This window comes from Ictalurus furcatus, chromosome 7 (assembly GCF_023375685.1).
Source record: "Ictalurus furcatus strain D&B chromosome 7, Billie_1.0, whole genome shotgun sequence".
NCBI classification, from domain to species: domain Eukaryota; kingdom Metazoa; phylum Chordata; class Actinopteri; order Siluriformes; family Ictaluridae; genus Ictalurus; species Ictalurus furcatus.
In genome coordinates this window covers 10,245,630-10,270,534 of record NC_071261.1, presented here as the reverse complement: position 1 = coordinate 10,270,534, position 24,905 = coordinate 10,245,630, and the positions used below count along the sequence as shown (strand labels likewise).

The 24,905-nt window shown below is 40.9% G+C and overlaps 1 protein-coding gene across 4 annotated transcripts in view; it reads left to right on the top strand.

Annotated features, from left to right (window-relative positions):
• The first annotated feature begins 966 nt into the window (after positions 1 to 966).
• The window catches only part of epha4a (eph receptor A4a), a 37,398-nt gene continuing 13,459 nt past the window's right edge, over positions 967 to 24,905 (top strand). For all 4 annotated transcript variants that reach the window (XR_008386269.1, XR_008386268.1, XM_053628304.1 and 1 more), the window contains exons 1-6: positions 967 to 1,333; positions 2,703 to 2,770; positions 3,872 to 4,535; positions 18,023 to 18,178; positions 21,418 to 21,753; positions 23,842 to 23,966. Coding sequence is in view for 2 of the 4 variants with exons in the window: in XM_053628304.1 (XP_053484279.1) it covers positions 1,243 to 1,333; positions 2,703 to 2,770; positions 3,872 to 4,535; positions 18,023 to 18,178; positions 21,418 to 21,753; positions 23,842 to 23,966 (1,440 nt within the window). In the remaining 2 variants the exon portion in view is untranslated. The remainder of the gene's footprint in view (positions 1,334 to 2,702; positions 2,771 to 3,871; positions 4,536 to 18,022; positions 18,179 to 21,417; positions 21,754 to 23,841; positions 23,967 to 24,905) is intronic.

Genomic DNA, 24,905 nt, shown 5'->3' with positions numbered 1-24,905 from the left:
AGAGAGAGAGAGAGAGAGAGAGAGAGTTTATTAAACTGATGTGCATAAGTGTTTGCAGTAATTACCTTGTCTTCTGCAACATTAAATACAACTAGAAATGGATAAATAAATAAATAAATAAACAGGGCGTTAAACGTTCATTATGAAGCTTTTTTAAAAAATTTTAATTGTTGGAAAATATAAAAGCTGTGGTGGAAGAGGAATAAAACTCTTTGGGGTATGATGTTATTAAACCCATCTTGGAATTGATTACTTACCTATGAATTCATGTCCCTGTGGGTTTTATTTATTTATTTGATTTTATTTACCAGTCAGTACGCTACCAGCTGTCTGTTAACCGCCTCAAGGTGCTTTTCAGGTGGACAGAAGACGGTTACCGCTCGATCCTTGGACAGAATGCACGGGTGCGCGAGCATCTGCCGAGCTATTGACGGAATCTGCGCGGCAGAAACAAGGCACGCGCCTGGAGAAGAAGTCCTGGAGGCGCGTGATTGACAGTTTATGCGTCAAACGTACGCAGCAGTCTCCTAATCCCAAACGATCGCTTACTACCTACGTAGGATTAATGCACTGCACATTGGAAACGCATGCATAGCTCGTGCACGTGTCGGACGCAGGAGACTGTTTGACATGTTCTTCGCGCGAACAGTAGACGGCGCCCTTGGACTTCTCACGCGTCAGGATAAACATTGCATCTGCTTTGAGACTCATTCTATCATCTAAAACGAGCAAACACAATCAGAAATGTGTGTGCATTTATTATTATTATTATTATTATTATTATTATTATTATTTTATTATTGACATTTTTTTGTGATGGAGTCTTCCTCACAGAGTGACACACACACACACACACACACACACAGGCGTGCGTGCAGGTTTATTATTAATTAATTATGAATTGATTACTGTGGTTGATCCAAACATGTGTATATGAATAAAACACTGCTATCTATAGGCTATTTATATAAGCAACTATATATTTCAAGCAAAATGACGTTTACAGTGTTTGCATTATAACACAACATTTTTGCTGGAATTTCTTCTTTCTTTTCCCCCTCTGGTACACTCTTTAGGTATTCCTAGGACGCGGTGAGAGTTTTTAACGCAAGGTGATTGGTTGCCTAAGGGTGACGGACAGTCCCACAGGCCCCGCCTCTTCGTGTTGTCGAGCGCACGCGGCGCTTTTCGCTCTTCACTCGCTGCTTGCGCGACTTCGGCGGCGCTCGCGAAACGGCGCAAATGGCAACGATCGCGTTCTCAGCGGCTTGGGCTCTCTTATTATGGATATCACACACAGCCTCGAGTGCACGGGTTTATCCACCGAATGAAGGTAAGGAGCACGGGAATGAAGGGGATCTCTTCTTTTTCTTCTTCTCTTATTATTATTATTATTGTCGGGATTGTTCTGTGCGTAACGGAGATTTAATGCAGAGTCGGGCTTTTCGGTTTTTATTTTATTATTTTTTTATGATACCGTGATATATGTATATATTAGGCTACTAATGCGCTCGTGAGGCGCACCGAGACTACACAAGTTTCCTAATCATGCCAGACTATTTATTAACTTTATTCATCCTGCGTGCAGATTATTTTTTATTGCAGTTCCAAAGTCCTTTAACCTTTTACGCATCGGACCATGGTTGCGCTAAATGAGCTCGAGCCTCCATGTCTCTATAAATTATTAGAGTAATGCATAAAAACAACAAATTCATTCATTCATTCATTCACTCATTCATTCATTCATTCATTCATTTATAAATTTGTAAATCTGCTTTGAGACTTTGTAATAAATAAATAAATAAATACATAAATGTTCTCTTTAATGTCGCCTAATTATTGTTGAATTTTGCACACAAAAAGCACATGATGTTCCAATCAGTACTCTAAGATATACATATAAAACAAAAAGCAAGTCAGACTGAATCATTTTAAATAAATGAATGAATGAATTCATTCATTCATTTAAAAAAAAAGCCCAGTCACAATGATATCCAGAATTTCCAAAATCCTGATTGTTTTGGTTAAGTTGCAAACTTGTAATTGAACAAAGAATTCTTGTAATCATGTAATCCCATGTTATTATGTTTTCATTTTGCTTTATTGTGCATTTTATGGATTCTATTCAGTCAAACCTATGTATATGAAATACAGGCTGAAATGTGATAGCTCTAGGAGTAGAAATGTAAAATAAAATAAAATATAATAAAACTCAATGTTTTAACCTGATGAATGGTTCAAATCAGCTTTTTTGACTTCAAACACGTTACAGCACAGCGAATGGTTGTGTGAAAAGTGGGGGACAGTTTTGTCAGTATGACAGGAAATCATTTCAGTCTGGGCAGCAAAACAAAATAAAACAAAAGTAAACTAAGAAAAAAAGAGAAGAATTTGAATCCTGTGATTATTGGGAGAGAACTGTCTATAGTCAGGCCCATGTGTTATACAGTAGACTTGCAAGTAAGCAGAAAATATGTTAAGAGTGATGTTCAGTCATTTTAAGGTTAAATCATAGTTGGATGTGAGCACTTGGAGATCCATGGTGAGGGAAAAAAAACCCCAAAATATCTCTTATTATTATTTGTATTATTATTATTATTACTATTATTATTATTCCCAGAAAAATGCAAATCATATAAAAATGGAAGAAAAAAAAAACACTTTCCCATCATGGTTGTCGTATGTCTCGTTTCTTTTTTCAGTGACTTTACTGGACTCGAGAACAGTGCAGGGTGAGCTGAAATGGGTTTCCAGTCCAACAGAAGGAGGGGTAAGTGATTAAAAAACAAAACAAAAGAAGAAAAAAAAAAACAACCGGTGTCTGCTTAACTGTTTCTTCTTCAAGAGTCCATTATATTGAGCATGGGATGATGGTTTATATTATGTAGTGCTCTATGAAGCATTTGTGATTCAGCCATTAAGTGAAACAAGACCCAAATTAGTTAAACAGTCAAACAAACAATAAGTTGCTGCTTATTGTAAAGGAATATTTGTACGGATAGTGGACATATATAGTATGTAATGCCAAGAACAACCAGCTTGCTCTTTTCAAAACAATGCCACCCAGACGAAGGCCTACAACCAAAGTTATTTCCGTGGCCTCAAATAGCTATAGTACATTGAGCGTGGCTTTATTGCTGTGACAGTTAGACCTCTGAAGGAAAGAAAGTGTCATAAATCATGACAGGCCTTTTGGGACCTCTGCGTTCATTCGGCACGTTTTAGTCTTAACCTCTCAGCAGAAACATACATGGACATTTTCTTACATTTATTATTGGCTGTGATAAATCTTTAACCAAACAAACAAACAAACAAACAAACAAAAAAAAAATCACACTTTTTTCAAGTGTATACTGCAATGTAGACTAAAGTGTCAAATGTTCTCTAAATTTAAAAATGTAGCTTGATTATAAAAAACAACAACAATAACAACAGAGGATTAAATATTGATGTTCAGATAAAGGATCAAGTCTCCAGATAAGTCTTTGCTAATACGAAATTGGCCTCAGTTGTGTAAAGCTCTAATGGATACTCGACAACTTGACATTGCCTTGAGTGCTTCCAGATTTCAAGTGCAGTTGGGGCCAAATCTTTTGAAACGATTTGCTTCTCCAAAAAAGCCCAGAGAGGCCATAATGTTTCCAAACAACGCAACCTGCCAGATTTGACTGTTTGAAAAATCCCACTTTGAAAGTTTACTTTGCAAATGCTTTCATTCTGGTGGGAGCTGATGGGCTGGCAGATGCGTGATTAAATTCTCATCAGCAAATGATCGATGCAATGCGATCTGAGTGTGCGGCGTGGGATGTAGTGCACCTGCTAAGACAAGGGTATCCGTAACTAAATCTATCTTTCTTGCTGTCTTTGTCAGTGGGAAGAAGTAAGCATCATGGACGAGAAGAACACCCCCATCCGGACGTACCAAGTGTGCAACGTGATGGAACCTAACCAGAACAACTGGCTTCGGACAGACTGGATCGCACGTGGAGCGGCCCAGCGCATTTACGTTGAGATCAAGTTCACGCTGCGTGACTGCAACAGCTTGCCAGGTGTTTTGGGCACATGCAAGGAGACGTTCAACCTCTACTACTACGAATCCAACAATGACAAAGAGCGATACATCCGTGAGAACCAGTTCATCAAGATTGACACAATCGCCGCTGACGAGAGCTTTACGCAGGTGGATATTGGAGACCGTATCATGAAGCTCAACACAGAGGTGCGGGATGTGGGCGTCTTGACACGCAAAGGCTTCTACTTGGCCTTCCAGGATGTGGGGGCATGCATCGCCTTGGTGTCTGTGCGGATTTTTTACAAGAAGTGCCCACTTACAGTACGCAACCTTGCTCAGTTTCCTGACACGACCACGGGTGCAGATACATCATCGCTGGTGGAGGTCCGCGGCTCGTGTGTGGACAACTCAGAGGAGCGTGAAGTACCCAAGATGTATTGTGGTGCTGATGGAGAATGGCTGGTGCCAATCGGAAGCTGTCTTTGTAACCCAGGATTCGAGGAGCGAGCAGGAGCATGCCAAGGTAGGGTCTCTGGTAACTTTATTTGTGTCCTTTGATATAGTCCATCATTGTTTGTCTTGTGAATGTTCACCTATACTTTCTGGCTAGTGGGTTCTTCTGAGGTTCCTGAGCCATGTGTACCTCTCTTGGAATAGCTACAGTTTCCTTTGTTAGGAGTTCCACAGTCCTTCCACTGAAGGTAGCAAATAATACCACAAAGGTTTTCAGTTTCCAGACAAGAATTAAAAAGCAAGATGTCACGCTTCAAACGTGACTGTGTTGTGTTTTCTCAGCTGGACAATGTTAGAAGTTTGCTCCACTACAGACAGCTGGACACTTAGCAGAGCTCAGTGGATTAGGACACTGCTGCTGGATCTTTCTGTTCCATATCAGAATGTCTTAGCAAGAAGTGTTGGCGCTAATCATAATAGACTGGAGGTTTGAGTTCTCTTACACTGTCTAGCTGTCTTGCTCTTGCTCTCTGTGAAGATGAGAGATTTCTGTTTCAGGGAACAACAAAAGGCTTGTGGGGAGAGAAGGAAAGGATGAGTACTTATTTCCCTTTTCTTGTTCTGCTTTCCCCCTCTCACTTCTCACTGTCCATGGCTTGCCTAAAGGGTTCAGAAGGGCTTCCTAGCATCTGGGTGAAGCCGAGGTCAGTGCAAATGAACAGCAGAACCTCGAGATAGGTGGACAGTTTGAGAATGCCCCTCTGCCCTTTTTTTACTTGCTTATAAAAGGCATCTGGTCCAGGAGAGGGTCAGAGCTTGTGCACAGTTGATAAACTGCGTGCTGGCCAGTCCACTGTTGGTTATTTATGAGGGCAATCTCAGCAGGCTAATTACATGACAAATACACAACGTAATTTAGGGCTGCTTTGGGCCGGGAAGGGGGGGGGGGTTGTACTGTCTCTGCAGGTGGTCTCTTGGTGAATGTGTCTGAGTGGTTGCTTGAACGGGTTCACTTTTGAGCAAATGGGCAGTTTTTCTTGGTGACTCTTTTGTTGGCGGTGCTAGGTGGCATTCCACTCTCTTGCTCCTTTGGGTTCTTTCTCGCTCATTCTCTCTCACGTGCTCTCTCTTCTCTTTGTTCAGCTGTTACGATTTAAAACAAAAAGCTGCCATAATTCAGTCAAAGCCGAAGGCCACATGGAGACTTAGTGGAAAATCCAAAATCATGTTACAGTTTGAGTTTAGTCCATTTTAGTATCATTTAGGTATCATATTTGGTGGCAAGTCTCATCAAACTCAAAACTTCAAAAGCAGCACGTGGAAGACGAGAACATCTTTAGTCCGGTAGGTTCCAAAGTAAAGGTGCAGTGGATGACTCTAATATGTATGCTATTTTCATTAGTTCTATAGTGTGGTCCATGGCATCCATGGTGGATTAACCCATCAGATGTCATCCTCTGTAAGACAACAATTGACCGCATCCTCATTGAGGAAAGTTCAAAAGGTGACCCACTCTCCCAGGGTGAGGATGGGTGTCAGTGTCTCCTTAATAAGCCCATATGGATAAGGAAGAGACTTATGGGTTCACTTTCAATGTGAGGGGTGTTGCAAGGGGGAGAGGATGATCTCAATGGGGCATCTATTGAGAATAAGGCATATGAGGCTCATAGCCCAGAAGGCGTGAGTTGCACCCTTTGCCTGATTGTTGGGGATGCTTGGGATATTGGGGGGGGTTGGCTGAGAGCAAGAAGAGAGGAACACTAGATGGGGTCAGGGGGTCATCCCAGTTTTTCCCTTCATGCCAACGCAGAGACCAGGGTCACGGGCGAGATTGATTAAGACGTCAAAGTTTTGACAGCTGCGTCTGAGCCGGGACGATAGAGAGGGTAGATAGGAGCCACGAAGACCTTAAGTATGAATGGAAGCAGAAGAAGGACATGGGATATGCTCCCATCTTTTGTTTGCGAGAGGTTTTTTTTTTAATGCTTTTGCATTGCTTCTCTACCAAAAAGAGTGAAATGGAAATCAGTTCTTTCGACCCATCTGTGTGGGTTCTCAAACTCACGGCAAATATATTCCAGCTAGCAATATATTTATAAAAAGAATTTTGGAGAGCAGAACTGAAACAGTCTGAGGCGGTATGCACTTGACATTTTGGGCAAAATGCAGTTATAGGCTTTGGTGTGATAAGGAAACTGCCCTTTGTGTGCTTGATATTGGAAAGCTGAGGCTGATTTTTTTTTCTTATGGAAAATGGACACAGATTTTTTTTCAAAACTACTTCTTTGAGACTGACCGAAAAAAGCAGGCCAAAATTTAAAGTGTTGTATAAGGAAGTGTGAACTGTATCGACTTACTGTGGCTGAATTTAAGTTTTAATCTCACCTTGACCAAAGCGTATTTAATAAACAAGAAAAAGCTGAGCAGCCTGTATGTGTGTGTTTGTGCGTGCCATGTCCATCTAATTACACAAAGCTAGCGTGTTTATCTCAATCCTGTCATAATTATGAGCAGGTGTGTTGGGTTCATCATCGGCCTCAGCTGGGTCTTGTTGTAACTGTTTTTTTTCCCCCTCCAGCAGACAATAGCCTTCATCCACCGAAAATGCTTCCCATTATGAATATTCATTACTTCCGTCCTTTATTCCTGCGCTTTTGATGGCAAGTGCATATGTTGATTCCTGTCACGATCCCCTTCAGTTGTGCATCCAGGGCTTCTACACTGGACAGTGAATGGGCCGTCAGCTGTCTTGGGTAGAAACGAGAGAAAGAGAAAGAGGGAAGGAAAAAGGGGGTGCTCTTTGATATCAAACAGATACACCATTTGCATATTTTTGTCAGTGAAATGCAAGGGCAGCAAACTTGCGTCTGTTCCGCACAATAGCGTTCCATTTGCTTTCTGAGAGAAAGGCAGAAGAGGAGGCGTTCAACCGCTTTCTTTTTTTTTTCAATGCAGCAGGCAGTCTGGAATCATTGTGACATTTAAATTTAAATGAGATCGCTAACTGTCTCGCATTACATCCTCACATCTGAATAGGATTCGCCTGATTTCTGCATGTGACACAAGGAATTTAGCCTCCTTCCTACCAATGCTTCAATTTGAGTGCTTGTCACTGTCAAAGTCCTGTTGTTTGCCGTGAGCGACAGCATGTGTGTGTGTGTGTGTGTGTGTGTGTGTGTGTGTGTGTGTGCGCGTGTTTGCTGGCGCATGTGTGTCCATTCTCCTTGACCCCATGCTGTTGATCTTGGTTGGTTGCTCATGCTCGGAAATGCCCCTGACAACTTCTAGCCCTTCACTTGTCAAGGGGGTGATGGATGGTGGGTTTCCGAGTGTCCGCGGTTACTGAGACAGAAAAAGAAACAGACTTAACTCCATTTGACCGAATCGCTACACTCTTACAGCTAGCTCCTTTTGCTAGCCTTAAAAAAACAAAAAAAAAAGACCCTTCTTACCCTTGTTACTGTTAGCTTGCTAAAACCTTAGCTATATTAATGCAAAACACCTTGCTAAAGTCTTGGCATCTAGTAGTACCATGCTAACACTGTACAGGCAATAAGAAACTTCTACTTCCACATCTCTAATATTTGTGTAGTTGTTGAAAAAGTACCATTTTGTAAACTCACTCCAGCAGAGTAGCCTCATATTTGAGTCTGTGTCTTTCATTGACTTGCTGCTGGTGTGTGTGAGGCATATTAACCCCGGAGTTTTTTAAATGTGAATAGACTGATGTTTGATGAGGTGTCCATCACCACCAGACAACACTCCCAATCGGTTAGCGCCAAGCAGTTAGTGCTTTTCCACTTTCTATAAAGCTGGCTTCCATCCAGGAGGGTCAGAGGTCACTCGAGTTACCACCGGGCAGGGATGAGAACGGCAGTGGGTGATCCGGAGGAAAACTAGAACCACCCTTTTCTTCGTTAAGTTGCTGCCCCAGTGATTTAAATGTAGGGCAGATTAAACTTGACAGTTGCCATCGCCGCTGAGTGCCTTTGTCTTTGGTTTTGATTAGGACGGTGCCAACATTTTTTCAGACAAACGCACCAGATGGATTGTGGTACTCTGTGAATGCGCTTGTTTTGTTCCACTAATGAAGCATTTGGAAAGGCGTCATAGCTTGATTTATGATGACAAATGACACAAATGAAATCCAAGTACCATTTGGTAAATCTACTCTGTATAAATACTAGACTGTTTCATGGGGGGGGTTGGGGGGATGGCTGGAATTGAAGGAGACTCTTTGTCAAATTCCCTCAAGTTCTGTTTCAACATAAACACTTAAAGAGTGAAAGTGAACTAATGAAATGCTAACACTGCTAAAAACAAAGGACAGCTAGTACAGCGCTGAGGTGCAGACCTGATACTTGCTAACTGTTTTTTCCATAAAGATATATTGGCTGATTTACAGTTCAGTTATTCTCATGCCACAGTGCAGTTGAATTCTTGATTCTGATTGGAAAGGTGTTGATTCATTTTCTATAACAGCAGCTCTGATAATACTTCAGATGCAAGATTTATGTAATTTTTTTCTATAGTAACAACTTACCAGATGGTGGCTGTTTATGGAGGAGACGTTTATTTAACAATTATGGAAGTCTCCACCCTGCCTTGTGCCTCATACCTCCTGTTATAGGCTCCAGGTTCCCCACGACCCTGAAGGATAAGCGGTATAGAAAATGGATGGAAGGAGTCTCCAGTGTCAGCGCTTTGTAGCAATCAGAATGTAGGGATTTGCATTTTCTGGTTTCTTGAAAACATGACGAGCTGCGCTGAGAGAGGCTGGTGAGGAAATAGCTATTTGTTGCTGCAGTACATATATACATGTTTACATTGAATTTCAGTATATTTAGTAACTGAGTTTAACTATGGGTATATTTCAACATAGTGTTTGTTTTCTCTCATTCCAAGATTGATTTCTGTACTCTACGTTCATTTGTTTCTCTACCTTGTCACAAAACTCTACTTGCAATCCCGAGCCATGGTTAGAGTATACTTACGCATTGTCTTACGATTATATCAGGATATGAAAATGTCCGTTCTACTTTCCATGCCATACGATCCCCACTAGTTTTCCTTCATTTTCTTTGAAGAGAAGTATTCCTTTAACTCGTCGTCCTGTGGGAAGTCTATGTGAGACATGGGCTCATATTTTCCTCACTGGGGGGGCGATTCTTGACTGAAGTGGCCTGGGGTAGGCACCCTCTAAGTCTGTTTATCCGAGATCTGATAGGATGTCAGTTAACAGATGTCAATTAGCTCAGAGTGTGTGTGTAAGAGCGGCTGTCGGATGAAAAGATGGATTGAGTAATGGGATTATTTAAGGGCCGGCAGCCTTGTTTCCACAATGCGGCATAATCGCGGTAATTATGCCCGAGGGCTCACCATGCTGACTGAACAATAGATATTAATACTTGTAATTATTTGGAGAGGCTGAGGTATGGTGGGCTTCAAGTCTCCCAGTTGAATTGAATGGGTTTGTTCCTTTACCTTAAGGTATTGGAGTGGATTCGAGCCCTTTCAAACTAACTGCTTGGGCCACTTGCTTTGGCAATGGAGGCAATTAGTTTTGACTTTTTACGGCTTTGTTAGGGTGAAGAGACAACGTTTGTGGACGTCCACAGATGGTTTAGCTGTACCGTTTAGGATTTTTGAGCCCTTGCTATGGCGATACAGGAAAACTTTCACTGAAACCAGTGGTCGAACTAAATGCGAATAAAATCTAGCCCTGTGAAAAAGCAGGATGTGAAAGACATTTGCTTCATCCTTATCTAGGTGAATTCACGAGCCGTGGTCTTGTGAGCCAGTAGAACTGAAGAAGGCAGGACTTCGGTTAGTAAATAGTAGATGGTTTCAAAAAAATATCTCCACAAACTTGCTCTCAGGTTAATTTGAACAACAAGCGGATGTACTAGCATAACATGTGTTAGCCACCATGGGAACCAGTCTGGTGTCCTATATACTGTAATTAGCACATTTGTGTGACCAGTCATTAAAAAGCTTGCCATGGATTGTTCCAGATGTGGAACGGAATGAACACCCACATCTGCATGCAGACATAACACGCACTTAGTCTGAGTTTACACATCATGCTGCCAAAATAACGTCTGAAAGCAAGACCTGACGGGTTGTAATTCAGTCACAGTGGCCGTGGCATTGACGCTTTAACGTGTTAAATTTGGAGACGGACGTTAATCAGAGAGCACGGCAGCACAGGACCTCACTCAACACCTATTACAAAAAACCCACATACACATATGCTGGTAACATCTCAAAGGAACGTTGTGTCAATATTAGGTCACTTCCGTGTGCGCTGGAGCGAGACTCAAAATCATTAAAAACACTGGAACGCATTCTCCATATGATTGGTTCTCACCCATTGCTGGTATGTTTTGGCTCTGTGTTCGCTTATTTCGTTTAGTTTCTCCGCATCCAGCTCACCCTGCTGCGGAGGCAGGAGCTAGTTGCAAAGCAAGGATGTCTATTCAGTCTCTAGCTTACTACACACACACACGCGCACACACTTTGCTTTGTGAAGCTGGCGCTCTTTGAAGGCCCTTAGCTAGAGGGGGACCGAAGCTGACAGTGAGAACATTAGCATGTCAAAAGCCCGCTGAATCAATAGGGCCCTTCTCTCTGCCTCGATTTCTCTCTCTCTGCCTGGCGCTAACACACACAGGCCTCTCCATTCAATGGCACTCAGCGCGACCTACTGTAGGAAAGGTGCTCTACTAATACGTGCGCTGCAGGGGAGAGAAATGGGGGGGTTTTCGAGAGAGGCCTATTTATATTGTACCAGTGGATATGAAGTGGATATTTTAGATTGTGGTTTGTGCATACGGAGGGTTGTTAAAGGAAAACTGCATCCTGAAACATATTAAATATCTTTATATTGTGGGTCAGATTTGTTGGTTGGTCCAGTATTTATGTTATTCCTGTAAAAATTTAGCGGTTGGCTGCTACACTGATGTCACAGTTGGCAGTTTAATAGGACGAAAAAATTAAACACTTTCACAAATAAGGGATAAACCAGGTTGAACAGCATTGAGGGGAATGTAGGAAACTTTTAACCAAAGTGAAAACGGACCAATGAACTCCTAACCCAAGGTCTCCTCAACCCTGAGTTCAGCAAGTGACAAATCAAATCAACATGGCTGCTCAGAGCATCAACAATAATCAAAGTAGCGCCTCTTTAATCTTAAATCAGTCATACTGTACATACTAGTATTTGATTTCAATCAATTGACATACAGACATATTAGCTTGTTAAAGCTATAACATAACTGTATAGTTAGCTAGCTAGATTGTTGCTAACAAAAGACGACCACGGAAGTGTCTATGTTTTTTTCCCTCTGAACTTTGAAGAATTGGTCATTTTCTGAAGAGAAACCAGATGCCAGATATACAGTGGCAGTCATTTTGTTTTTTTAAACAACAATAACAAAAAAAATGTTAGCTGTGCATTAGTTGGGGATATAAAAGCACACCATCCAAGGCAGCAAAGCAATTACCAACACGAACAAGCAGCCGGAGAGACAGAGCACTCCAACAAGGGAGGAGGGAGATGGAGGGAGTGTGAGAAAATGAGTGCAAATGAGGCTTTTGGATCTTTGATACTGTTGACGCAGGACACATCGGCAAGCTGCGAATGAGTTGGGAGGAATGTGAGATGGCCGTCTCTGGTGAAATGCATGCGCCCGCCACAGCTGCGTCGATCACTCATAGAGGGAAAGACAATGAGCCGAAGCTGCTTACCTCCTTTTTCTCCTGTCACCTGCTGCAGTCCAACCCCCTGCCGGGTCGAGACATTCCTCCAGCTTTCAGTCAATCACTCTATGTGTGTGTGTGTGTGTGTGGGTGGGTGGGTGGAGGAGGGCCTCTTATACATCAGCTCTGGACCCCAGGCTCCAAAGTGTTTGTGATTCCATATGAAGTCCATAGCTTTTGGGGTTGCTTTATACACTTCGCCATCCTCTTCGTCTCCTCTGGGACTTTCATAATGTACAAACTCATCAGTACACGCAGCACAGATGGCCAACGATGTGCTTTTGCATGTGGCGCATGAAGGTTATTGCTTTGTCCTTTCTGTGTGGAGATTTTGCTCTGGCTTTACCTCTAAACTTTACCTGATAAGCTCTTATATAGGGGCGCAGTGCCTCTATCTGTATCTGGTAAACCTGAAGTGGGCGTGGCCATGCTTATTTTTTAAAACAAAAACAAAAACTTCACCTTTCATCTTTCTTTCCACATTCATAGTTATATTTCTATCTGTTTAAAACAGGAATAATGTATACATCCCTAACTCTTGTGAGACAGTGGACGTTTTCTTGTCAGAGGAAAAACAGAAAGAAAGAGAGGGAGGCTGGGATGAGACGAATGAATGAATGAATAAGTGAATACCTGTGGATTAAAGCTTTAGAACCTTTGACAGCAGGGATGGCTCGCCGGTGACAGATGAGTCTCACCAGGGCTAAAGCCATATCAATCAGCATCAACCAGACACACACACACACACACACACACACACACACACACACACACAGAGTTAGCTGAGTTAGCATGCAGTACGGCACAGGGCCTTGTCTAATTTCAATCAGTCCCTGGAAATGTAATTAATAAGCGAAACTTGAGAGGGAGTTGATCAATGAGCTAATCAGTTCACACACCACAGAGAAGGCACACTAATTATCTCCTTTCTGTATTTTCTGAGGGTGTATTAGCAAACTGAGGTGAAATTAGCATAGTGATTCAGGGAACAGAAATAAAGATTATTTTCAGTAGTATTACTACCTAGTGGTAATAGTAACTAGCTAGTATTACTACTACAATAATCTAGCCTGAGTTAATACAAGGGAACGCTACATACTGTAGGAAGAAAGGGAAAAATAATTTGTGAAATAGCTAGCATAGTACTGTATTTAGTGACTGAAGTATGTTTGCATCTACCATATAGGCTACAATTTAGTAAATATCAGATTCAGACATAATTATATCTAATAATAATTTTAAAAAAAACTCAAACATTAAGCCAGTGAGCATATTTGTGTTTTAGCTCCCTTTGTAGATTTTTTTGCTAATCGCCAATTAGTCAGCTAGCGTTTTTTATTAGCTATGTGCTAAATGTTGTATCTATAAACTCTTCAGAAATGAAGTGAAAAGTCTCTGAATATGTTTCTGAGCGTGGACTGGTGCTCAGATTACACCAACAGGTGAAGGGAACACTGTGTGTGTGTGTGTGTGTGTGTGTGTGAGAGAGAGAGAGAGAGAGAGAGAGAGAGAGAGGTATGGTGCCTTAACCCTCCTGTATAGTGGCTAAAGAAGGATAATGGATAAGCCAATGTCATAAAACTGCCACAAGTGTGTTAACAGAGTTAAGAGTGCTAACCTTGAACACACATTTTCTCTGCAGTGAGCAAATTTACCAGAGTGTGTAGACCTGTAGTAGTGTGTGTTTCTCGTTATTTCAGTATTCCAGTATAGCATTGTTCTTATAACACAAAAAAGGGGGAGAATAAAACAAGTGTTGCGGCAAACAAAGCCTGGATCCTTCTTCGCATCTTCGTAGTTCGTTTCCCGGAGAGCAGCCAAGCGTTTCTAATATTTCAAATCATAATATTTCGTAATATTTCACCTTTTTTTTTCTCCCTCAGCCACATTTTTTTTGAGTGTTATAAAAAGAGATTTTATTAGTTGCATTTTGATTGTGGCTTGGCTGATTGGAAAAGCAAGTGGCTCCAGGCCTGGAGAAAAACTGAAACGTGGCATCATCTCACTCTAGTCTGTGTGTGTGTGTTTGTGAACAAGAAAAGAAATGCAATCTGGCACTGATATAGCAGTGCAAAGTGTCCAAGAGAACACAAACACACACACATACACACTTTGAAGACCACCCAACACTGGTCTCTCACTTCTCTGGCCCATGTCCCCCCCTCCCCTTATTTTTTTCCCTCTCACACTGTATCGTCTTCTTGGACATTTTATTATTATTATTATTATTATTATTATTATTAATAATATTATTATTATTATTATATTTTATTTATTATTATTATTATTATTTATGTATGTATTTTTACATTTTTGGGATTAATAATGAATTTATTTTTTTATTTTTTTTTATGTATATTTATTTTGATATATCTTTTCGACCAAGTTCAGACAAGTCCAAACGTCTGAGTCAACTCAATGTTATTCAAGAATACATTATTAATTTTTTTTTATTATTATTTTTAATTCGTATATATCTGAATATCTCATCTCCACATCACTAGGTCAAATTTTCAAATGACTGTAATGCCAGATTCCAAAGGTGAAATACCAATGCTGCTAATGTACATGCTAAGTACATCTTTACTGACTTTCGCAAAACAAAATGTTTTCATTTGGTATGTAGCTATGGTTAAACTTCATGGTCATGTGACACACTTCGATACAGTAATTATACAGCCTGTGCAGGATTTCACGGAGTTTCTTTGCAATCGGTGCTTGCTTTCTGCGTTTTTTTTTCTTCAAAATTTGTGATGTAGCTTGCAGAGCGTTTTGTGGGGTTTTTTTGCGGAAAAAATGACTTGTATTGGTGGAATTGCAGTTGCAAATATTTGTTGGTAAATGAGACCTTTTAGCTGTACTCATGTTCAACGCACCTGAATCAAAGAGTGCTTTGGCTGAATGTGCGTTGTGATGACGTCACATGATGCATCTTGGCCCAAATCTGCGGTAATAAAAAAAAACAATTGCAAGCTCCTTAGAAAATTAGAATTTGCTTGATTTTGCATTAATTTCGTTGATTGCAAAATCCTGGAGGGACTGACTATTGCTTGTTATGAACTCCACCCCCCGCTGCACTACATACATACGTTCGAGGTGATCAGCTGTCGGCAAAATATTTTTTACTGATTAATTTATGTAACATGCTAGCTAGACTTTCTTTTGTATGTGAGATGCGAAGACTGAACATCACATCTCATAGCGGAACCAATGCTAAATTTTTGTCTATGGCACAAACATGATCAAATATGTGTTTTTACTTTAGTCTGTATTATATACTTAACTAGTTAAATGTCTCGCCAAATGTGCGTGTGTTTTTGTTTTTTTTGGGGGGGGGTTTGGTGGGGGAGGGGGTGCATTACATTAGTTAATTTTCTGCTAAATAAAACATATGACTAAGTAGTACATTGGTGTTTTTTCTTGCCAAATGGGCTAGCTAATGATTTTATGATTTGTCCAGCAGTTTCGTGCTGCACCTGCATTCAATCAGAAAACTTTTAGAAGTGAGGAATGGCATACTTTCAATGATTTTTCTCAGTTTTAAGAATTTTAAGATCTTCATATTATCCCAGACTACTTTTGTTCCTCCAACACTCTTATCTCTTAGTCTGATGGATGCGATGAAGTGAAGCCTTACACCCCATAAAAGTCGTGTTAAAGTCTTTTCTTTGCTGCTGAACTCTCTCTTTTATGGGCGAGGAGAAGAGGACTGCTGAACCCTGAGTAACGAGCCAGTGCCTGTTAATTACACATCCATTAGGGCATGAATGGAGAGATCAGCACTTCCTAAGGCTTGAGGTTGGAGATTTTAGGAGAACATGGTGGGGGGACGTGTCATTGGATGAAGATGTAGGGATGGGAACAGGGGAGTGAGCACACAGCTGGCATAAAGAGATGCCAAAGAGAACAATGCCATTTGTCTACGTTAATTAGACATCTAGATGTTGAAGTGTTAAAATGGCATTTAACATGCAAGATGTAGAATAGATACTGTATATGATGCTAATGTCATATTTTGAGATGTAGTCCAAGACCACCAAAAAAATTTATTTAATAAACTTCAGTTTGAAGTCAAGCCACGCTGGTTCAATAATAAAATTCCATAGATGTATTTGGACAGTTGGTGCTCACTGGATAAACTTTCATAACTGATATGAATACAACATTTTGGTGGTGGTGGTGGTGGTGGACTTCACTGGCCTGACAATCTGAAAATTTGTAAAGTAATATGCTGTGCTCCTTTAACCCCCCCCCCCCCCCCCCCCAACACACACACACACACACACACACACACATTCATGATTAACAACACACCCCACTGCCACCTAATCTTCCTTAGCAGCTCCTCCAATTAACTCTTTCCTTCAGTTTCTGTTAAAAAGATCCCAAGCTCATCAGATGGACTCTCCGTCTCCCTACTTTTTTCTTTAGTCCGCCACGCTGTCCCCTAAAGGTCATGACCCTGAGCTTCCTATCTCTATTTCTCCCTCCGTCTCCCGCTGTTCTTTTACCATGTTCGTTTCAGATGATGACAGAAAAACTTTGCTAATCTCCTTTTCTCCCAGATCGTGCCCGATGTAGCGGCTGATTGGCCCCTGGGCAGACAGTGATGGATGGATTGCGCCGTAGAGATAGAAGACAGGGAAAGGTGGAGAGGTGTTAATCCGGCTCCCTGGGGCGCCGTCACTTTTGCACTGTTAAAAGGAGACAATTGGACAAGGGAGAAAGAGAGATTAATAGAAATTTGTTTGAAGCAGTTGTCTTCAAAGAAAGAAAGAAAAGCTAACAGGTTGATTGTGAGGTGTCCAAAGTGTCCTAGCACATTCTAGCACAGACACATTTACATTGGGAACTTTACACTTATATGGAATGCTGATTTTGACATTTCAGCATAAAAGGCATAAAAGTAAAAAAAATGGTGACTAAATGACGAATGGTAAACCTTCCAGTAATGCAGCTACTGTACCACAGACACACACTAACTCTTCTGTGATAGGGTGCCATTTCTTTTGTCCTAATTGAACGGCTAGTCATATTTGTCTTCATTTAATGAAACAATTAAGATATTTAAAGTTGACACCATAACCTGTATATACAATTGCAGAATCATCAACTATTACAATTCGAGGCTGATACGTAAATTTACACAAACTCAGGAGCTCTTGTCAGACACAAAAGTTTTCCTGAAACTAACTGCATTTTAAATGAATTCTTTGTAGATACATTCTTTGTAGCTTGAAAAATGAGGCACATAGATAACAAATGACAATAGGACAATAGAGAAAATATGACAACCGTAACAAAGATAAAGTAAATATGAATAACATGAGAGGGATCTGTTACACTCTCATTCGGTGTGAGTTTGTGTGTGTACATGCACGTGTACGTGTGTGTGTGTGTGTGCGGCAACTGTGTTAGGATGAATGGCGCAGCGCATTCCTGCGCTATCGCTTCCTCTGTTAATTAGTGGGTCATAAAACCATGGAGTTCTGTCTCATTGAAACACATTGCTTAGCGCTCCAATACAGCCCCATTCCATAAGGCTGACCTGGCAACCACATAAACACACACACACACACACACATTTACAATACATGAAAGAGAATTGCAGTAGTATTGCATTACAATAGGGTCCAAAAGTCTGATGATTGATTTGTTGTTGTTGTTTTTTTACACTGTTGGAAAATTGCCCCTATGATGTTGTAATATAATAAAATATCCTATTAATAGAGCTGGATCAATGCAAAATAATTAATGCTAATCTTTCTTTCTTGCTGTTTCTTTTTCACGCTCCAGCCTGTAAGATTGGCTACTACAGAGCGTTGGCCAGTGACGCCGGTTGCTCCAAATGTCCTCTCCATAGCTACTCGGTGCGCGAAGGCTCCACGTCATGCACGTGCGACAAAGGATATTTCCGATCCGAGACGGACCCCGCTTCCATGCCCTGTACCCGTATGTATACTCATCCATATCCTCTTGCATGAATATATTATACAAGCATGAAGGTACAGCAGGGTTTAAAATGTCTGCGTTGATCCATTTTGCCATGTTGTGTTTCATTCCTTACTTATTAAATATTCATTTCATGACCTTGTTGAATTTTTTGGATCTTCAGTGCGGCTAATTAGCTAATTAACTCATGAATAGAGCATATTACTGCACTGTTATCATCAATGCTAATAATGAACGTCTTTTGATTTGCATTGTATTAGCAAAAAAAATTGCTAAGCCTGGTAGCGAACTCAGACTTTTAAACCCTGCACTTGTTTAGAGTGTGTACAACCTGTTGATAGCCTTCTGCTCATTTCACACACACACACACTTAAACACCTGACAATCAACTTCAAATCCCATGACCCTTGTGAAATAATGCCTCTATAGTAGAAACAAGGTGTATAAGTGCAAGCGTAAGTGTGTATTCAGCTTTGCGTGTGTGTAGGAAATCGCACGATAATATGTACCTTAGTGTCCGAGGTGCATTAAACCAGAGCGCCTGCAGCTAGTAAAACACACGCATGCATGATAAACAAAAGCTAAACAGCCGTAGCGTGTCGAAAGATGCAGTAATCTCTCGAGCACAGACAGATGTTATCAGTGTGCGTGTGAGCTGAAAGAAACAAATGTAAACATATAAACTTTGCTAAGCTGTCCTCTGAAAGTGAGCTCGCTAATCATACCTTTTAAATGCTCGTCTTCTGCTTGCGTTCACATTTGTTTTCAACTTGAAAAATCAAAGTGAGTCACAGCGAGAGAGAGAGAGAGAGATTGGCGGATAAAGAGGACTGACCCCATTACGCTAAACCTTTCTCACGCCTTATTGTATTGAAATGTAGCTTAATCAGCTGCTGTCCATCACCATTGAAGCTCTCGGTTCGACCCTCGCTTGGCCAGACCAGCTAATAATACAGGCTAAATAGAGTTTCAAGAAAGGAGAAAACACAAAGTAGCTGCAGTGCATATAATTTTCTACTAACAGAACAAAAACACCAAAGACATTATTTGTCAGAGTCTAAGAAACCAAGTATTAGATCGAAACTTTGTTACTGTCGTGCATTTTACCTGGAATTTGTATCATCCACCTTTGTTTTTGTTTTTTGCTGTTTTTTTGTTAGCAAAAAAACAGATTAGCAAGAATCATATTTTGTGATTTCAAACAACATGTTTTGTCACAGATAGACATTCGGTTTAATCAAAATGTATGCTCCTATTAAAAGTACAACTATTTTAATCACTAACTTTAGCTATAGTTGCACTAATATTAGCTGAGCTAACTGCTGAGCTAGCAAAAATCATATCCTGTAACTTGGATTCACCTGGATATCATCACAATGTATAACAGTTTAACACACAACAATATAAATCTACATATGATATGATTTAGGAATGTCCCTGCCTCCTAAAATTAGGACTAGCTAACTGCTAGCAAACTAGCTACTGTGTGTCACAGGGGATTTCAGTATCTGAATTTTGAACCTAGCACTAAAATGAGCTGACATAGCTAAGCAACTAGCTAATTTCTAGCAAACTAGCTCCTATGTGTCATAGGAGATTTCAGTATCTGAGTCTTGAATGACACTGAAATATTCTCAAGTATTTATTCCACAGTAGCCTAAAACTGTCACAAATGTAGGCTTCTATTCAAATAAAAGGTATTTTATCACTAAAATGAGCAAACCTAGTTGATATTGAGCTGGCTAGGTACCCAAATAGCTAACTGCTAGCAAACTAGCTGCTGTGTATCACACGGGATTTCGGTATTTGAGTCTTGAATTACATTGACATATTTGTAATTATTTATTTAATAATAGTCAAAAACTGCCAGAATGCAGTATATGCAGCTTGTATTCAAATTAAAGCTATTTCACCACTAAAATTTCAAACCTAGCACTGGAATGAGCTGACTTAGCAAAGCAACTAGCTAGCTGCTAGCAAACAAGCTCCTGTGTGTCACAGGGGATTTCAGTATCAAAGTCTTGAATTATATTGAATTACATTTTCTCAACAATTTTTTTTCATAGTAGTCCAGAAACTCTCAAAACGTAGGCTACTATTCAAATTGAAGCTATTTTATCACTAACTAATATTAGCTGACTTAGCTACCCAGTTAGCTAACTGCTAGTAAACTAGCCCACTTTTTTCCCCCCACAGTATGTGTGTATGTATATTTGGATAAAGTAACAGTTCTTTCATTTAGAAGGCAGCTTGAAGAAAGTTGTCTTTCTTTTGCAGGTGGTAAATATAATTCTGCTGACACAAAGACTTCTCTGATACAACAGCTAACTTTATTTACAAAGCGGAACTGTGTTTTCTGTAAGCTCAGCTAGCATGTCGTAACATCCGTAGGATGTTTGGGTGGAAATGGCTTTTCATGCTATGGGTAAAAAAAAAAAAAGACTGAGAAAATCTACCCTTTGCTTAATATCTGTTTGTGGAGAGTTTGTCGAGTATTGGCTAGGGTTCAGAGAGTATTTCATGCCTGTGACATTTATTTGTGTGAGAGCTTCATTTCAACAGTGTGTGTGCGCATATGTGTTTGTGTGTGTGTGGTCTAAACAGGGCACAAACACACACAAGGGCAAAGCAATTAGTATTAATAAGATTCCTATCAGCCACCCACTCGGTTATAGAGATGAACATCTCATGATCTCTCTTAAACACACACACACACACACACATACACACACACACACAGCAAACAGAGGGGAATGCCTGCGGCGACGGTTTGTCATAAACGTAATTATGCCTAAATTCAGCAGCGCCCAGTTTACAGAAACACACACATGCAATAAAAGGGCATGGGATTGTGTGGGTTTGTGCGCTCATTTCTTCCTCTCTCTCCCATTTTCCCAGTGCTGAATAAACACTGACCTAAATGTACAAATATGGAATGACTTTGATCACCACTCATTGTTCATTGTCCAAAAAAAAAGACTTTGCCATTTTATAATGAACCGAATCCTCACTTTGGGAAAGAAAAAAAAAGCTCACGGCTAAACGATGCACATTAGATATCATAAAGTTACTGATCCCCTACATGCTTTGAATCCTTTAGTGCCAGTTCGTAACGAGCCTGTAACTACGACAGCAGATGTAGTGGATGCAGATTTTCTGTCATGTTTTTCTAGCATGCTCCATTTCTCTCTATAGTGACTCCATCATAATCTAATCTCCTGCTCGCTTTGCTCCACCAGAGCCTCCGTCCTCCCCGCAGCACCTCATCTCCAACGTCAACGAGACGTCGGTGAACTTGGAGTGGTCGGCGCCGGCGTTTTCAGGCGGAAGACAGGATCTTACTTACAATGTGGTGTGTAAACGGTGCGGCCCGGACGGACAGCGGTGCGAGCCGTGTGGTGTCGGCGTCCATTACACGCCGCAGCAGCTCAGCTTGCGGAGCACACGCGTCTCCATCAACGAGCTGCAGGCGCACACGAACTACACCTTCCAGGTGTGGGCTGTCAACGGCGTATCGCCGCAGAGCCCCGGGCCTGACCAGGCAGCCTCAGTCACCGTCACCACCAACCAGGCCGGTGAGTGACACAAATCTACCATTTTATTTCATTATAAGATATATTGGATATAGGATATGTTAAAAGTTAATGATTCTGATTGGTCAGAATGTATTGATTAATTTTCTTTAACAGCAGCTCAGACTGTAGTGCTTAGAAATATCGTTTCTATAGTAACAATTAACTCGCTTTTAACTGGCCAGACGCTCCATATAATCTACGACATGTTAGTTAACTGTTGACTAAACATAATGAAGAGATGTTTACTAAGCGTTTTTTGGAAGGAGTCTCCAGTTTCAGCACTTTAAGTGTTCCATTACAGGACAGACAACTTCTGTGTTTTCTCGGTAACGTGACAAGCTGCATTTTTATTCTGAGAGGCTGGTGACGGAGCAAGTATTTATAGCCACTATAACGTAAGTGAAAACTTGTTCCATGGACGATCCGCATTAAAACGTAAATATAAATAGATGAGAAGTTGCCATTCTTTAACAACTGCAAAAGTAATTAACGCACTGCTGTGATATTCCGTACGTAAACAATGTTTACTCTTGGAATTGTTTTGTTTGTGTGTCGCGGAATCTACATACGCAGTCACGTAGCCGAACCACTGTACTATTCACGCACGTTCACGCCTTGGGCTTGCCCTTGCAGTTTATTATCTATCCCAATTTAATAGCTAGCAGCTCAGTGTGTGCGTTTTTATTTACAATAACAAGAGTGCTTTAAATTTCCTTGCACACCATATAATGAAATAGCGAGATTTGTGTGGATGCAGAGCCGAGTATGAGATCACCGTATAACGTCCTCATATGATTAGGTGCGAGGTTGATTCGTTGCATGCATAGCGCAAACAGCCGGAGATGCTAGACAAATATGGAAAACCAGTCTACTTTTTTTTACTGCGAACAAATCACAGCTTGCCACGTGAGCGTCAAAAGCAATTACTCTGACAATAAACCGAATGTGTGTGTGTGTGTGTGTGTGTGTGTGTGTTAGCATTAGCATTCCTGCATTACCAAGCATGTGCGTGGGATGCCTAGCTTGTTATTGTTGAGTGGTAAATTTTTACAAGGTGTTTAATTAAAGATTTACAAAGCCGTGGTATGTTTGCGTCTCATTAACGGCAGACACACCTGTCCATGTTGCGCTTTACTCAGTCTAGCATTTACAACTGGACTTTTTATGAGCCTCGCTTCCAAATCAGCTTCCATTCCTCTCTGTGCAGCCATTCAGACAAATGAAAGGCCGTAAGCCTCAGCTTGATCTCACATGGTCTCTGGAATGTGGATTTAAAGCTATATAGATTACAGCAGACTTGCTTCCAATAATAAAGTCTGGCTACGAAAGAAAATAAAAAGCTCGGTTCGGTTTATCTCAGAGAAAACCGAGCCGTCGCTCTGTTATAACAGTCGCCTTGGCGAGATCAGCCTCGGTACAGGGAACACGAAACCTGCATCGATCAGCAGCTGTCATTAAGCGACACTACAAAAGGATTTTCATGCTCGTCTCAGCACGATAAGATAAACATATCTCTGTTGCTGTAATGGTTTATAGCTTCATGGGGCTAATATGTTTGTCTTTTAATCAAAGTTAAACAGTAGGGTTTTTTTTAATTCAGCATCTGTCCCAAATTACAAATCAGCGATGATCCATGCTTTACACTCAATCTTCAGGGGAATAATGGTGACTTGGTGATGGCTTAAATTAGCCTTAAAATCTAGATATGTTTGGTGGCATTTGCACCATTTTTGGCCCATTATACCCTCGCCATTGGTACGTAATAAACCTTCAGCCCAAAATCCACTGGCACCATTGGCGCAATAGATCTTCAGCCCAAAATCCACTGGCACCATTGGCCGCAATAGACCTTCAGCCGAAAATCCACTGGCACCATTGTTGCAATAGACCATCATCCCAAAATTTGTCAGAATCTCTAGCTTCCTGGGGTCTCTAAAACTAAGATCAACTTTATTTTCATCCCAATTCTTGGGAACAGAACCAATATTAAAATAGTCACACTTCAGATTCTTTGGTTTGCGTGCCTAGCATTCTAGACTTTCTCTCTATGTTATTTTTACACTTTATTATTCTTTTCATCTTCTCTAGCTCCCTCTCCAGTTTCGTCCATCCAGGCCAAGGACATCACCCGGCACGGCGTGTCACTGGCATGGCAGCAGCCCGAGCGGCCCAACGGCGTCATCCTGGAGTACGAGGTCAAATACTACGAGAAGGTGAGTAGGGAGGCATGAGAACCGCATCCTAGGATCAAAAACCTTCATCATCATCAATTTCATAGCAGGGGGCCAAGAACTACACAAAGAGATGCAGGCGATCTGGGACGTATAGCTGAATTTCTTCATTTAAAAAAATGTTGTGGGAAACGTGACGGTGAAGGGTAGTCAAGAAAAGGGAAGAGAGAGTGATTGAAAGATTACGTGAAAAAAATGACACATAAACACAAACACAGAGGCTTACATTCCACTCCAACAGCTACAAACCAAGCATTAGGGGACATGGAGGAAAAAATCCCATTGGCTCTGCTTGCTTTGGCGCATATTTGGAAGTGCCAAAGTGGTCTGAATGCAGAGGAAAGCTCCAGGGATTCCTACTCAAGCAAATTCCGGTTACACCCATGAGAGGGAGAGCAAACAATAAACAGGCACTTTGTTTTTTTGTTTTGTTTTTTCAAAAACTGTGGCTTGTGGTTTCCCGCTACAGAAAGCTTCCCCTTGTTTTTTCATATCAGACCTGCGTAGAATCCCAGTATGTGTGCCTAAGCGGCTGATCACGTATGTTTGTTCTGTTCAGAGATATTCTAGACAAGACGCTACAGGTAGACAATTTTGGTGACATCAATTGAAAACAAAATTGAATAAAATTACGCCTTCTTTTACATTGTAACAAAAAAAAGCGATCCAAACTCAACAGCGTAAGGTTTGTTTTTCTGTTACCTCACAACACCGCAACTTTGAAAAATGCTCCAAGCTCCGCCCAGTCTGCAATCACTTCATGTCATAGTTTAATCCCAGAATTTTCATTTTCAGGTCATTATACTGTACGTAAATTTTGTCATTATGATGTACGCCATCTAGCTAGAAGAAACCCATCAAAACATTGTATTAAAAAAAAAAAAAATTCCGTTTACATTCAGAACCTAGAGAAAATCTCTA